The 15049-nt window shown below is 37.6% G+C and overlaps 2 protein-coding genes and 1 long non-coding RNA gene across 3 annotated transcripts; 1 reads left to right on the forward strand and 2 right to left on the reverse strand.

The window, feature by feature from the left end:
• Positions 1-3664: 3664 nt before the first annotated feature.
• On the reverse strand, positions 3665-6622 carry EIF2 (eukaryotic translation initiation factor 2). The gene is made up of 6 exons (XM_021977321.2): positions 6263-6622; positions 6009-6088; positions 5287-5516; positions 4386-4507; positions 4195-4308; positions 3665-3989 (listed from the first exon to the last, which is right to left on the reverse strand). The coding sequence occupies exons 1-6, from the start codon at positions 6485-6487 to the stop codon at positions 3900-3902; spliced, it is 861 nt and encodes a 286-aa protein (XP_021833013.1). The 5' UTR covers positions 6488-6622; the 3' UTR covers positions 3665-3899.
• A 1057-nt stretch (positions 6623-7679) lies between these two features.
• On the forward strand, positions 7680-8884 carry LOC148297025 (uncharacterized). The gene is made up of 2 exons (XR_015833816.1): positions 7680-8112; positions 8281-8884. It is a non-coding gene; the product is annotated as an uncharacterized LOC148297025 (long non-coding RNA).
• Positions 8480-10293, reverse strand: LOC110772844 (putative aquaporin PIP1-4). Its single transcript, XM_021977323.2, has 4 exons — positions 9846-10293; positions 9413-9711; positions 9159-9299; positions 8480-8903 (listed from the first exon to the last, which is right to left on the reverse strand). Exons 1-4 carry the CDS (start codon positions 10180-10182, stop codon positions 8808-8810), a joined length of 873 nt encoding a protein of 290 aa, XP_021833015.1. The 5' UTR covers positions 10183-10293; the 3' UTR covers positions 8480-8807.
• Positions 10294-15049: the final 4756 nt, after the last annotated feature.

A 15049-nucleotide genomic window follows, 5' to 3' on the forward strand; every position in this document is an offset into this window, starting at 1 on the left:
TGTCAAATTGCCACATCAACCATCAAATTTAAATTTTATGTTTGGTATTTGACATCTCCCTTGGAGATGCTCTAATAATGCATAAAATTGTAATTGAAACTCTCTAACAGCATTTTTTTTTTATTTCCTTGAGTTCATATGCATATATAAAATTTTCTATAGGGTTTTTGTGCTTTGCAGTAAAATATACATGGAGGGAGATTCTTCCGTAAGTATTTAAGGTAAGGAGAGTGGTTATATATTTCTAATTTCGGCTGTTGGATTGCATTCATTAGATGTGTTGGTAGATTTAATATGCAACATACATGCAATCCAACGGTCGACAATAGAAATATGCAACCAGTCTTTAACATAAAATACTTATTGCAGAATTTTCATATATATGCATATTCTAAGATAAGATGTTTAGTTATGTAATTCTCATGCTCTAGAATAGTAGACTAATTTAGTACGTCCAAGACCACCAGGACACGTGAGTAAAGCCAAGCATCATTTTAAATTATGTTGGTGTGTTGCTAAAGATCATATAGAAGAGTGCAATTTGATGGATTATCTTAATTGGGTAATTTTGCAAAAGAAAGATCGATGCAAGTGAAAGTCAAAATTTCACATTGTCTGATCCAAATTGGACGGTTGTGATCGCAACAGACTGACAAAGATACCGAGTTAGGTTGACCCTAAGACTAAGTACAGCTCAGTCAAATATTGTGGGGTTAAATCTCCTTTTAAGGGTGTGTGGGAACATAAACAAAGCGACAATAAAGCCACCAAATTGAAATATGGGAGAGGGACAACGCAAGACCAGCCAAAAGAGGGAGACAAATTGGATTTTCTTATGTCATGTGCCTCCTGTCGTAAGCAACTACATGCCCCTTTTTCCAGTCACTTGGTTGCTTCATCCTTAGCTTCAAGTATTTATACAACAAATTTTAAAACACACTTATCATTTGCTTGTAGGTACACAATTCTGGGAGTGATCAAAAGTCTAGGTGATATTTTGTTGTTTTGGGTTTGTCCCTACATAGGGAATATATCATATATGGTTGAATGCATAGCCATGTCATGAAACTTTGCACGCAGTTTCCTTCTTAGATCTGGAATTGGAAATAACATCAGTGTATGTTATCGTATTATCAAGAACAAGTGAAATTTGAAATTGAGATCTCTTATAATATAGTAGTATGTATGTTAATATACTTGCTAGTAACTTGAAACATACCTTCAAAACGAAGAAAAGGGTCTTGATATATTTTAGTTTAGTGCATGGTTTGGTATTGAGACTTTGCATATAGCATCCTTCCTAGATCTGAAATTGGAAACAACATCAATTCATGTCATTGTATTATCGTGAAAAAGTGGAATTCGAAATCGACATCTCTCCTAACATATTAAATGTTGTGAACGCTTGCTTGTGACTATGAAAATGGTCTCGATCCATTTGATTTATTATAGTCATTTAGTGTGTGTGACAAAATCCCAAGAAAAGTATTGGAGCATGCATGGTTTGGTTTGGTCTCTCAAGAATTTGAATAGTAAATCTGGTAATTGGGTAGTCAAGAGAAGAGCAGTAGCGCAGTGCCACGTTGTGTTGCGCACTTTCGACAATTCCCGAGGATGTGTTTGTGTTCACGAGCAACATATTTGTCTGTTTGCACTTGGCACAATAGTTAGCTGACTGCTGTCTGTGAATGTGGTCTGGCTAACTCCTAGGAGCTTTAACTAATTAATTAATTTGAACTAAACTAATTAAACCTAATTAGAGAAAGGGTAATGCTAGGCTTATCACATTTTTCATACCACATTCATACCACCTCTCTAATAGAGGTGGAGCCCACCAATATAATGGGGCCCACCTCTATTAGAGAGGTGGTATGAATGTGGTATGAAACATATATGATATATGATATGGTACAAGCGCACTAGGGTTTGCTGGGTTAATGCCAACCCATCCTACCCATCATCTTGAACATGTCCCTGTTTGGAAGCAGAATTACTTGGAGGAACATGTCTTTTGTTTTGTTTAGATGAATTTTAAGATGATTGAAGCTTGATTGATTATCATATGATATCATGTAGCTAGGCTGAAAGGCTGAAAGGCTGAAAGGCCAGCAGCTAATGGAACGCATGCTTCTCGATGAATATGCATAATTACTAGGAAGTACATTTGACTGAGATAAGATGAGATGAGACCAAACCAGACTCAAAATTAAAATCAAACATTTGAAAGGGGAGATTGGTAAAAGTGCCATGCTGTCCTGTTTGGCTGTCTTTTGCAATTGTCCATCTACACCCTACACAAACTTTTTCATACATACATATATATATATATGAGATGAGTATATATATATATATGTGAGATTTGAGACAGAGAGAAACGAGAAAGATGTGTTTATTATGTGTATGGAGAGGGTGAATGCGGAAAACGTGAGATTCGAGAAGGCTTAGCTAGAATTAGGGCACGCGTGAAATCCAGGCCGCCCCCTAAAAATCTCCCTCCTTTTTCGACTTTCTTGTCTCCATTGCTGCTTATAATTAAGCACTAAGCAGCAGTGGAAGGTTCACCGCCATCATCCAGACAAAAAGGCCAAAAGCCACCCCACTTACTTACCCTTCATATTTTATAAGAGAGCAGAGAATATGATTTTGGGGGATTAAGACGTTGTGGATATCCAATCATACTTGGCTGCTGCCTGCTGGCATCTCATTAATGGGCAAAGGCCAAACTCACTTACATTTTACTCTCCTACTATTCAACCCACTATAATCAAAATAATTCCACTTGTTAATTGCATATGTACTTAGCATCCCTTCTGTTAGTTGCTACCACTATAACCAACTAGATTTTATTTATTTTTATTTTTATTTTTATTTTTATACAAGCGATATTGGAAGAAGGGGTTTTCTCACCGGGGAGGTTATAATGATGAGTTTAGAGTGAGGAGACTATTTGAGGAGGTCAATCTCACCTTCTCAAATAGCCTCCTCACTTTAAACTCCTCATTGTAGCCTCTCCCGTTTCCTCACACACCGTAAGTCAAGGCCCTTTTCCGTTGGGCTAGACACATTTGTTCACTAAATCTTTTTTAGTAGAGTTAATTCTCTTCACAATTTCAAAAACAGTTTCAAGTTCGAATACTCTACTCTAGCATCGATTTTTTATGTAACTACCACGATCTGTGACATTTTCCCATCCGCTAATTTCAACAGATTCATTGGGAAACTCAGGAGTTGTCCCCAAGGGCACTTTATTAAAGATCGCCTACGACTATCAAATGCAAGTAATACAGTTGTCGACGCCCCGTGATAAAGTTAATTTGACAGTAAATAACTTTCAAGTTATCATATTGTTTTCGGAATACAACACCCATCGTTCATATTTCGGGTTTCACCTTCATCATAAAGTTGAAAATCACGAGCAGTCCGGAGAAGGCTTCCATGGTGAATTTGTATTGGAAGAAAATAAAACAGGGCATATGCCCTCCCACTCTACGGGATACAAGACCAAGCCAAGTAGGAATCCCAAATCAGTTTACTGTTCTGCTACTAAAAAGCAAAGTATGGATAACGGATTCAGAAATGACCAGAAGCAGCAAAAAGGTAACATCCTATTCTAGATGTGGTAGAGGTACAAAGATAAAGCAGAATCGTCACAAGCCAATGCACAGAAACAAGAGATATGAAAGATAACATTAGCTCCAAAAATGATCATGTTTCTAGCCGACAGTTAAAAAGCAATCTTGAAATGATTGAAAAATCCTACCTATACTTTCAATGAAATAAAGATATTACAACCTTCTCCGGAAACAAAGGCCACGTTCTCACTTGGCCATTATATCCCTAACAGATGACTTCTTAAAAGTAGAATTGTCTTGACAGTAGATTCTGTAACTAAATAGGAATTACAGAACCTGCGCAGCCGTGTTCAACTTTTCGGCTAGGGTGAGCTGTGTCCTGGTGATGCTTGACAAATAGAGCAAGAGCAAATTGTCCTGTAAGGAACAAAAAAAAAAGGACAAGTTTCATGTCAGACAATCTCTCGCAAACCAGGTGGCAAAATTAGTAACTAGACCCACTCCAGGTTCTATAAGATTGAAATATAAGAACATCAATTGGAAACATATTGAAGAATGTCAACAAATATACTAAAACTAAATCCTTCCTGATTCAACAAAATGAACCAGACTATATTAGTACCTGCAGGCTGTCATTCACAAGCTTATCAAAAGCTGTAGGAGATAATTTCGGAAGAGATGCAACCGCATCTAAGAGAAATCTCCCTATGTTGTTATCGGGTTCAACATGACCTTCCTGAAAAAAAGATCCATTATCAAATTTAAGAAAAATCAAGCAAGACTGACTCAAAAAGGTCAAACCTCCTTACTAACCACAACATTGTCAACATATTTGTAAACATCATCAATTAAAGCTAGGAGTCGCTCCATTGAGGCTTCCATTCCTTCCAAATCAGTAGGGAGTTTGTCAACCATTGTGGTCTTTAGAATATCATCTGCCATCATGGAAAAACATATGATTTCAAACCAGACTAGCATCACGCTTAAATGCCCAAACAATCATATGCAAAAAAATTAGTAGAAAGCTTGAGTTCAACCAATATACTGAATAAAAGCTAAGACACATAAGCGATTTCTGATTGATGAGAAAAGCACATCGCAGTACGGAAATATAACAGACTTAAAAGAAACAAGCAACACTGCAGCTCCTATTTTAAACCAAACCTTCATTTTCATCAGTATTGTAATCTAATATATATACAAATACACACAATTCTTCTCTGCTGAAGTTCACAAGTAATGTCACATATTTCGACTGTCACATCAAATCTAGATATCTCAGATGCACGGTGAGTCATATGCATCTAAATACATTTCAGCTTGCGATATTTGATCCAACGGATGGGAGAGAGAGAATTTTGTGTGTGAATGGGTTCTATATGTGCATGTGTGTCTATCTATAATAACCGTTCAGATCGCAATGCTTGACAGAATGTTACTCAAACACAAACAAACTGCTCCTTTTTGACAAGTAGAACCCCCATATTTTCTCAAAGTCAGCAAACTGTTGTTGAAATATGTAATCACGTATTTGTACTAATGCTCAGAATAACAAGTTCCTTCCAGTTTCCTCCAAAGCTTAGTGAACAAGTTACTTGTGTTCAATCAATTCAGAAAAATTATTCAAGGATTCTGAAGTGAAGGTGTTGTGTGTGTATGAGAGAAAACATGGACCAACGATGATACTAAAAACAATGAGGGATTAGAAGATTACATCCAACTCTCTCAGCTTCAACCATGCGAAGATCAAGAGGAATTTCTTGAAACTGTGCTGCAAGTTGCCGATCTCCAAGAGACAAATTCACTGAAACATAGGCTTTAATGGTACCCTCCCCATTTCTAAATCCAGTATCAACAGTCAAATGAACTGGGTTGGGAGCCTCCCTAGAATAGAATTCATGGATCAATGCGCTACCCCCAGTAACTCCAAAACCAGTAGAATACCTACAAGCATTCATAGAGCCACAACAATAAACATGTTAACTAACTTGGAAATATTACAAATCTCCATCACATAAGTTTATACTAGCATATATAAGGTTAAAATACATGTTCAAATTTCACGAAACTAACATGGGGACCATTGATTTCATGCCATCACCACATATGAACTAAGCAAATTTTCCATCACATCCTTTTTCCTTTTTACAAAGTCTTAAAATTTGGCAACGAGCTTAACCACTAGTTAAAGAAAATCTCATTGGAAGAGTTAGAAAACTTGATGAATTTCTAAAGTTATTCTACTCCACAAATGTCAATAAGTTATGTGTTACGCACTGAATTATAACATAAATCACACTAAAGAAGAAACATTCAGTCAGAATGAGCATTATTATTACACGCAAAATAGTTAAAATTCCCAACAAAATTTGCCTGAAAATTTGCATATCAATAACTAAGAAAACTAAAATAAGAGAAAGGCATCATGACATTTACCATCCAACAATGACTTCCTTCGGATTCACCTTTTGCTGGGATATGAGCATATTGTGATGGTAATCGATATCTAAAGCAACCTGCAAAGTAGACATCACACAAAAAATTACTAAATCAGTCAGCTGATCTTGAAGAAAATTAAGTTAATTAACTACAATTATCACATCAACCAAACACGAAGCAAGGGGGGAAATTAAAATCACTATAAATTAATATCAAAATTAAAAATAAAGACATCAGGGAAAGCAGAGGACCTGGTCCGCGCTCTCGTTATGAGGAACGGCGTAGGAGTTTCTAATATCGACCGTGCCATCAGGCAGGACAGAGCCGAGGAGCGTGCCAATAACGCGCTCGGCTTGGTCAGGACGCCTTACATAGCAATCGCAGATGTTGAAGATGACGAGAGGATGAACCTTCGCCGACAAGCTCGATGACGACGACGTGGAGAACTGCAACACTGTGTGCTCGATCACCGCCATTCTCTCTCAGCGTTGATGGATCTGGTTTGCTTGGGGCTAAGAGAGTGCGCGAGAGAAAGAGCACAAGGATGGCGCGAGCAACTAGGGTTTTGGTGGATAGAGGAGATGAGAGGAGATATTGGACTTTACCTTTTCCTTTTTTGAAAAGAATTAGTTTGTGGGACTTTAACTGTAAACAGTGAATAGGCTGACTTTAGCCCAATGCTTTGGATGTCATCATATGTCCAATGGGCCGTATTCATACATGAACAAATACCTAAGTAGAGGCCCAGAGACAAAAACGCTAACAAGAGAAATACGGCCAGCTATGTGCAATAAATCATGACCTTCCTTATGGCATGTTTACTTATCAATAATGAGTATCGAATTTATTCCTTTTCTTATGTTTTCTTACACGTTCGGAATAATAAAAGAAATTATAGGAGTTTCATGGCAAAATTTGTAATCAAATACTCTTAGAACTAGCAATCAGATCAATTAGGGGGAATAGTTTATCCGATTCCAATTTCATATTACCAAATTCTTGAGTTCCCTGGTTCATGAAACATGCCAAAAAAAGAGTATTACTTTTTGCACTCCAACCAAAAAAAAGAGTATTACTTTCATACGGGCGAGAGTTAGTAGTTCAAATCCAATATTACATAAAACTTATTAAATATCAACGATCATTTTCTCATAGCATAAACAATGTTAATTCTTTTCAAAATAGTCATCTACTCCTCTCGTAGTCTCATAGCCCTGAATTGTGAAAAAGTTAAGTTATTAAATAATAAAGGAGAAGTACATTATTTTTTTTTGTCTGAACCACGAGGTGGTCCTGGATGGGCCCCAACTATGGGTGGTACCTTTAAGCCTTAACCAGAACCCAAACTAATCCCCGCTCACATCGGGTCGGGCCGTAAAGGGTAAAGTGCTGGCCAAAGTGGTGACTCCATACGAGAGCAGAGATCGAACCCCTGACCTCTCTTAAGGAATGAGAGTGCCGAACCACTCACACCAACCACCTTGGTTAAGAAGAAGTACATTATTACTATTTTTGAATGTCAAAAACAATTTCCGTTACTAAACTTTGGGCAAATTGATTAGATATTTCATCTTCTTCCTTATTACTTTCTGTCAACCTCACGAAACAGGCTCTAGCTCAAGTTGCATTTTTAAGAAAATAAGTAAAACATAAAGTATGCTCACCAGTCCAATCCCAACCATGCGTTTGTTATATTCCTTTTTATTTTCCCCTCCATCTCCATCGCAACCTGCTCATTTCCCTTTTCAATTTCCCCACATGATGTGCCAGCTGCCAACAGTAGCTCCAAAAAGCGTATAAACAATGATGAATAATTAGCTCTAAAGACAAATGATTTTGGATGTGTTTAGGATTTTCTATTAAGCAAACTAGCTTATTGCATGAATGGTTGTCAAATTTGAAGTCACATGAAGGCCGCCAAAGGAGCAAACTTGAGGCGCTTGTTATAATGCCGTGGAGAATCGAATCTGAAATCTATAATCTGCCGTGGACACTCCGTTAGCTCTTATGCTAAGATGTTGGACAATAATGACAGATGGAAATTCAGAATTTTCCCTTCTCTCTTTTTCAACAAAAGTTTGGCATGTCTAAATGACATTAGGTCAGTGGTCCTGTAACGCTATGATTAGATGAAATGTGGGTTTTCTTTTTCCAGACTAATTATTGCGATATGAAAATTAAGCTCATTTCATTTCTTTTTATTTTGGTGATCGAAAACTCAGGTTTTATTTTAATCTGTCTCACAATTATGCAAATTGCTGACATGCAGCACAGGATGATGAAAGAACTGGAGCTTCTCAAAGTCAAAGAACCTACCAGAGAGAGCAAACCACAGCCTCATCCATTGCTAGGTGGCCACCTAACTTCAACAACTCTCTCTCTCTCTGTGTCATTTTCCCTTTTGGTTTTTTCAAAATTTAAAAAGAAAGAATTTCAATTTGTTTGCTTGTGTGTGGTGGAGATGAGAGTAGGAATGGTCGGTGTTATTTCTGAATTGAAAAGGACACATTTCACTGCCAAATTACATACAATGAGCACTCACATCTGATGGGGGCCTTTGCCTAAAAAAAAGAAAGGAAACCAGGGCCGTTGATTGTTGAAGCAGATCAAATCAAACACAGGCTTTGCTGCTCATTAACACTGGCTGAAATACGTACAAAATACCACCAAATACACTTTAACAACCATACACAGAAAAGTAAATAAACAAACTCGATCGATCGGCTTCTTGAGAGAGCTTGATAAGTACACGTACGCATCATGTTGACGATCATCATAAACCATTAACACACAAATTTAAGACTTGGTCTTGAAGGGGATGGCTCTGATCACAACCACGTGGTACAAAGCTGCAAGTGCTGCCCCAATGAATGGTCCAACCCAGAAAATCCACTGCAACATTTTTTTAAAATACAAAAAATTAGCATTTAAAAAAAAATCATTAAATTGCTCTCAAAACTTTTAGATGGGTCCTCCTGGAAAGTGAAATTAAAGCCTATTGGATCCAAGTTTGAATCTAGCACTAGAGTAGTGAATGCGTCTGCTTGCACTCAAATTCGAGTTTCCGCTCCTTAATTTAGGTAAGGAGCCGTTTATACTACGGCTTGTATTTCTAAAAATAAAATTGGATGAATCAGAAAGGCTTACATGGTCATCCCATGCATGCTTCTTGTTGTAGATGATGGCAGCACCAAGACTCCTAGCTGGGTTGATACCAGTTCCAGTGATGGGGATGGTAGCCAAGTGCACCAAGAACACAGCGAACCCAATAGGCAAAGGTGCCAAAATCTGTTAATCAAACCCAATAATTCAAATTAACAACCAATTAATCACCAATTAACAAATTAACAAGATCCAGCTAGGCTAAGGAAAATGATCAAACACTTAATTAGCATACATACCGGAACATGGGAATCTCTGGCGCTGCGCTTGGCATCAGTGGCAGAGAAAACTGTGTAGACAAGAACAAAGGTGCCAACGATCTCAGCACCAAGCCCTGATCCCTTGGTGTAGCCATGGGCTACAGAGTTGGCCCCACCACCAAGAACCTCGAAGCTGGAGCTCTTCTCGAAGCCCTTCACCACCGCCGCACCGGCGATCGCCCCAAGCGTCTGCATGACGATGTAGAAAACCGCCCTTGTCAGAGACAGCTTCCGGGCCAAAAACAGCCCGAACGTCACCGCCGGGTTTATGTGACCCCCTGCCGAATTAAACAACCATTAATTAACTTAATCATGAAAAAATAACGATACATGGTGCCGACGGAGTCTAGCTCAGTGAAAAAGACCTTGACTTGCAAATCAGTGTTCGGTGCATTTTGGGGAGTGTAGTTACCTGAGATGCCGGCGGTGCTGTAGACCAGGGCGAAGATGGTACCGCCGAAAGCCCAAGCGATCCCTTGAATCCCGACCGACGAGCACATTGACTGAGACTTCTTGACGCCCATCACCGTCAAAATGGTGATGTACAGGAAAAGGAAGGTGGCGATGAACTCGGCGATCCCAGCCCTGTAAAACGACCATGACGTCAGCTCACCAGGCTCGAACAGCGGCGCCGGTGGCGGCTCCTTGTAGTCCTTGCCTTCATCTTGGGTCTGAGCCGACGTCCCAATCGGCTGCCTCTCCGAAAACTTGTTGGCTCCCAACTTGACATCCTCTTCCTTGCCCTCCATTTTCGCTTTAATTACAGAACTAAACCAAGCGCAGAGACCGTTTGATCTATCTGATGTGAGAGACTCTGTGAGAGAGAGAGAGAGAGAGAGCAGTGTTTGTTTGAGTGGAGAGTGGGTTATGGCGTGCGATTATATATAGCAAGTGTAGCGCCTGAGTTTGAAGCTGACGAAGTGAGGGCGGGTGGTGGCGGGACCCAACGGGTGTTTTAATTTGATTTTGTTTTCTTGTCATGTGGCCGACCAATCATTTTCTAGGCATTTCTCAATAGTTTTCACAGAAATGGGACATACGTAAGGAAAATAAATCATTTTCCACTATTTTCCACGTGGCGCGATTGTGTTCACGAATGTATGAGATAATACTGCACAGTGTGCACCGTCCAATCACATCCGCCACAGTGCTGAGATGAGACAGAACTAAACAAAGAAATGGGTCCACTTCATGAGTTCTAGTTCCAGCGAGCTGAAGAAGGTGTGTTGAATGGGTAAAAAGCTTACATACACCGAGTACGTAGAAAAGATATATGGGCCCGATACAACTTCCTTGTACGTGTTTTCTGAGACGCTATTATAAATATGCACTCGTTACATGTAAGGTTTTTTATGATGCTATATATTGTGCGACCACTCCATCAGAACAGTGTAGAGTTGAGTTGGACTTCAACATTGAGAATCTTTATTTTTTGTGAAAGGTGATCGCACATGCAATGTGGTCGGATTGCCTTTCTTTCTTATCAGAGCGACTGCACGAATAATGTGGCTAGACTGTCTCACCGAAAATTTTCAATTAACTAGCGCTGGACCATGATCAATGATAAGTCTGCTCCAGCAGAGCTGATCATGTTTGGCTCGTGATTTTAATTAATTGAGCTTTATGCTAATTGCTAGGTGGCAGGTGGTTAAGGAACCTTCAATCATTTATCCTGTGATGATGAATTTGATTCTTTTTTTGTTGATTATGAGAATTTTATAACCTATCCCATGAACAATCATCTCTTCAATGTGCAAAGATCACTCGCAGGATCCAACTGCTCTGTATGCTGACAGCTGCCGCTTTGCTTAGAAAACAATTAACAAGGGCTGTAATGGAATCATAGGATTTTTTATTTATTCAAGCATATATTAATTAAATTTGTCAATGCATTTGTAATAGACTCATAGTATAGTTATCTGTAATTGCAATGACATTTCTGGATAATGATAAATAATGTTTCACGTCGCTGTTGCATTTCATCATCTCCAATTCTTTATGAGATAAATGTTCCCTCATTTTGTTCTGGCTCAGAATTATTGGCCACATAGAACTTGGGAGGCATCACATGTGGGTGGAATTTGGGGCCCGCCACACGATCATTTCTTCTTTAACTTAAACACCAGGTGGAGTTTAATTCTATGTATTTATCTTTGCATTTGAGGTCTTAAATTTCTTCATCCGTCAATATTACTTGTATCAGAAATGATTGATTATATTGAGTCGGCACCAAAATTATTAAAGGAAAACTACAATGGGGTCGTGGTGCCATCTGGACCACATGGGCACCATGGTAGTCGCTAGTCAGCTTTACAAGTGGACTCACAAATTGATATGAGCACAAGTATTAACCTGTAAATTTCCGTACTTAACCTAAAAATACTTAGTGGCCGGAAAATCGTAATTTATGTTTAAATGAAGAGCATGTGGGATAACACTCACACAAGAGACAATTATTCCCATTTTAAAACCATAAACAAATATTAAGGTTGTTAATCTATATATATATAAAGCAAAAGGCAGAGAATTGTGAAACATTCAAAATACCAGAAAATGCCCTTAGTTAATGCAAATATTAAGAATTGAAATTATTAATTAAATGAGGATAATATGGTAAATTCACACTTTTTCATATTTAAAAAAATTAAAATTAAAAGAAAAATCAGATAATTGCCTATTTTTATGGAACACAAATACCCATTATCTTTTTTAATTTTAAAATAAATTTTAATTTTTTTAAAAAAAAGCCTCTGCAGGTGCGGAAACGCGTGCGGAGAGACTAGTCTTTTATTAAGCGGTGACAAACCGCTTATCACATATTTGATTCAAATAATTTGGCAGCTGCAGCCGCCCGGTGGATTAGGGCCACTGCTTTGCTCGTTGCTGATTTGGCAGCACATGATGTTACTGGAGCAAGCTTGACCAGCTAGTCTTTATATTTTACTGCATTTAAATAAATAATAACCCAGATGGATTAATATTTAAAACCCTAGAAAGAGAAAAAGAATTCTAAAATGCTGCAACCAAAAAGTGAGATGCCCTGTCATATTCGGATGAAATATGATGAACAGGTGGTTAGGTAATTAGCTTCTATCAGTCCCCATTAAACAAACATTAGCAAGGGTCAAGGATAATTTATTAAATTAACACAGAGGGATTAATGCAAATAATAATAATTCAACCAGTTTTGGAGTTATCTAGCAACCAATCCACTGGGATCAATATACAAAGACAAAAGAAGAAATAACTCTTCAATATAATGATGATTGTGAACGTAATTAAAACTTTGGCTGCAAGCAACAGATTAAATGACTCCCGTTGTGGCAGACATTATAATCAAAGCATGCTCTTTAAATTTGAACCCAGGTAATATCACCAAGATAAAATTGCTTTTGTTCATACTTTATCTCATTTATTTTTTTAATTAAAAAAAAAACATATCCTAATTGTTCTTAGCAAATGAAGCAAAGAAACTTGCAGATAATTAATTTTTTCCTTAAAAATAAACTTTGGCCTCCCCTCCCTCCTGCAATAACAACTATTTTTTTATTTTTTATATCTATACTAACATAGATAAAACTCGTGCTTAATGCATGCATGAACCAACTCAAGATTAAAATTAAGAGCATCTCCATTACAAGGGTAAGGGGAAATGTAAATTACATTTACATTCATAGTTTCCGGAAGTTTCTCAAATGGTGAGGTGTAAATGAATGTAAATGTAGCATTTGGCCGGAAAATGTAAAAAAAAAAAGGACATTTACATATGATTTTACATCCTCATTTGTTGGGCCTAACAGGCTAAAAAGGAGGAAAGATAATGCAAAAGTGATGGACTCCAAATATATAAAAGGTGAGATAGTTACCAAAATACGAAAAATATCTTTGTGCTTCAACTTGATATAAAATCATTTCCTTTATATTGAGAAAATGTATAGGTAACTTGGATACACTGTCAAATTTTATATTTTACCGGGCTAGCTACTTGGGCATTTTCGCTAACCGTATGTAGATATTTAATTTGATTATTAATTGGCTCATTGCCCACAATCTATCCTTGGGACTGGCTGGAGAATGTATTAGTTGCGCTTTTTTTTCATTATGTACTAGGTTCTTTGTACTTTGGGATGTCAATATCAATGGGGCTTGGTGTGTCTTTTTTCTTCCTTACCGACTTAGAAGAAGAATAAAAAGAAAATCCCAGGAGCAATAATGCAATTAAAGACAACCGACTTTCACCGCCCAGTTTCATAATTTCTTCATGTAATGCGCATGGTTCATGTTTTTAAAATGCATTATTGAGTGCTCCTACCGTACCCACTGTGGCCCTGACAAAAGGCGACGACAAATTTGACCAAATTTTTAGCTTCTTCATGAGTTTTTTGCCTTCCTTCAGCATAACAAATTACACAAAGAAAATTAGATTTTCTGCCACACGACGACAACGTATGACATTAACAGCTCAGATCGTATAGCAGACAAATCCCAGCAAATAAGAAACAAATACACAAGGACTGCCAATTTTTATCCCATGTCACGAATGCTATATTAATTTGTTGTGCCTCTGGGGACGTGTGATTGGAACACTTTATAAACAGGGAAGCTAACTTGTGCTAAGTTTGACCGGAGCGAGTTTTTGCATTGCATAGTCAATAGAGTTTAGTCCAATGAAAAATGACATTGATTTACATATTAGTGGTCTCAAGTTCAAACATTCATGATACCGTCGTAGTGTGTGCGAGTTTAGAGACTATCATTTCGCTTGTACTTCCAAAAAAAACACAAAGAGTAGTTTTTATTTTTTATTTTTGGGCTAAATAATGAAGGTTTTTAATCCGAAGCCGTTTAAGTTGCTATAAGGCCCAAGTAGTTGATTGGACCGAGATATATCACTGCTTTGGACTTTGGACCATAATTTAATAAGTCATTTTCATGGGCCCTTTACGATCACGACTTGGAATTGGGTCAGCATGAAGTTTGAACGTGAGATGTCCAATAGCGTTGCGGTAAGTGTCCCTATATATTCACAAATCAATGCAAAAACCAAAGTGAATTACGCCACTGACTCAGAATAATTAGCCCTTTGGACTTGGGGTGCCCGTTAAAGGAAAAGTATTAAAATTGAATTAGTCATCAATCCAATTTGATTGCCATGTGTCCAAGAAGTAATAGATAGAGTTGATTTGTCAATTTTGGATGACAAGTGTTTTATTTGCTCTGCATGCGTAATATAATTCTCAATTTTGGATTAAGTTTTTAATCTTTATTCGAATCTCATAATCGAAATCACATAGTACATGAATTGGTATATTGGAATTTGACATCTACAGCGATTATTGTCGTGTTAGAATTAGTGACACTCATGTTTGAATTCAATTTGACCAATATTGTGGGTGGGTTTTACAGCATCAATTCAAATGTAGTAGTTGAATATCGGATTTGTTTGGTTCCAAATGTACGATGTTTTTGACATTAGGCTAATTCCCTATATGAACATTGACTCTTACAAACGGAAAAGTAAAAAGAAAAACAAAAGACTCAAACCTAACTTGTGGCACAATGATAGTAACATCATATAGCTTTTATTTCTTTTGCCTAAAAACATCATACAGTTAC

The sequence above is a fragment of the Prunus avium genome, chromosome 2, assembly GCF_965620075.1.
Source record: "Prunus avium chromosome 2, drPruAviu1.hap1.1, whole genome shotgun sequence".
NCBI lineage: Eukaryota > Viridiplantae > Streptophyta > Magnoliopsida > Rosales > Rosaceae > Prunus > Prunus avium.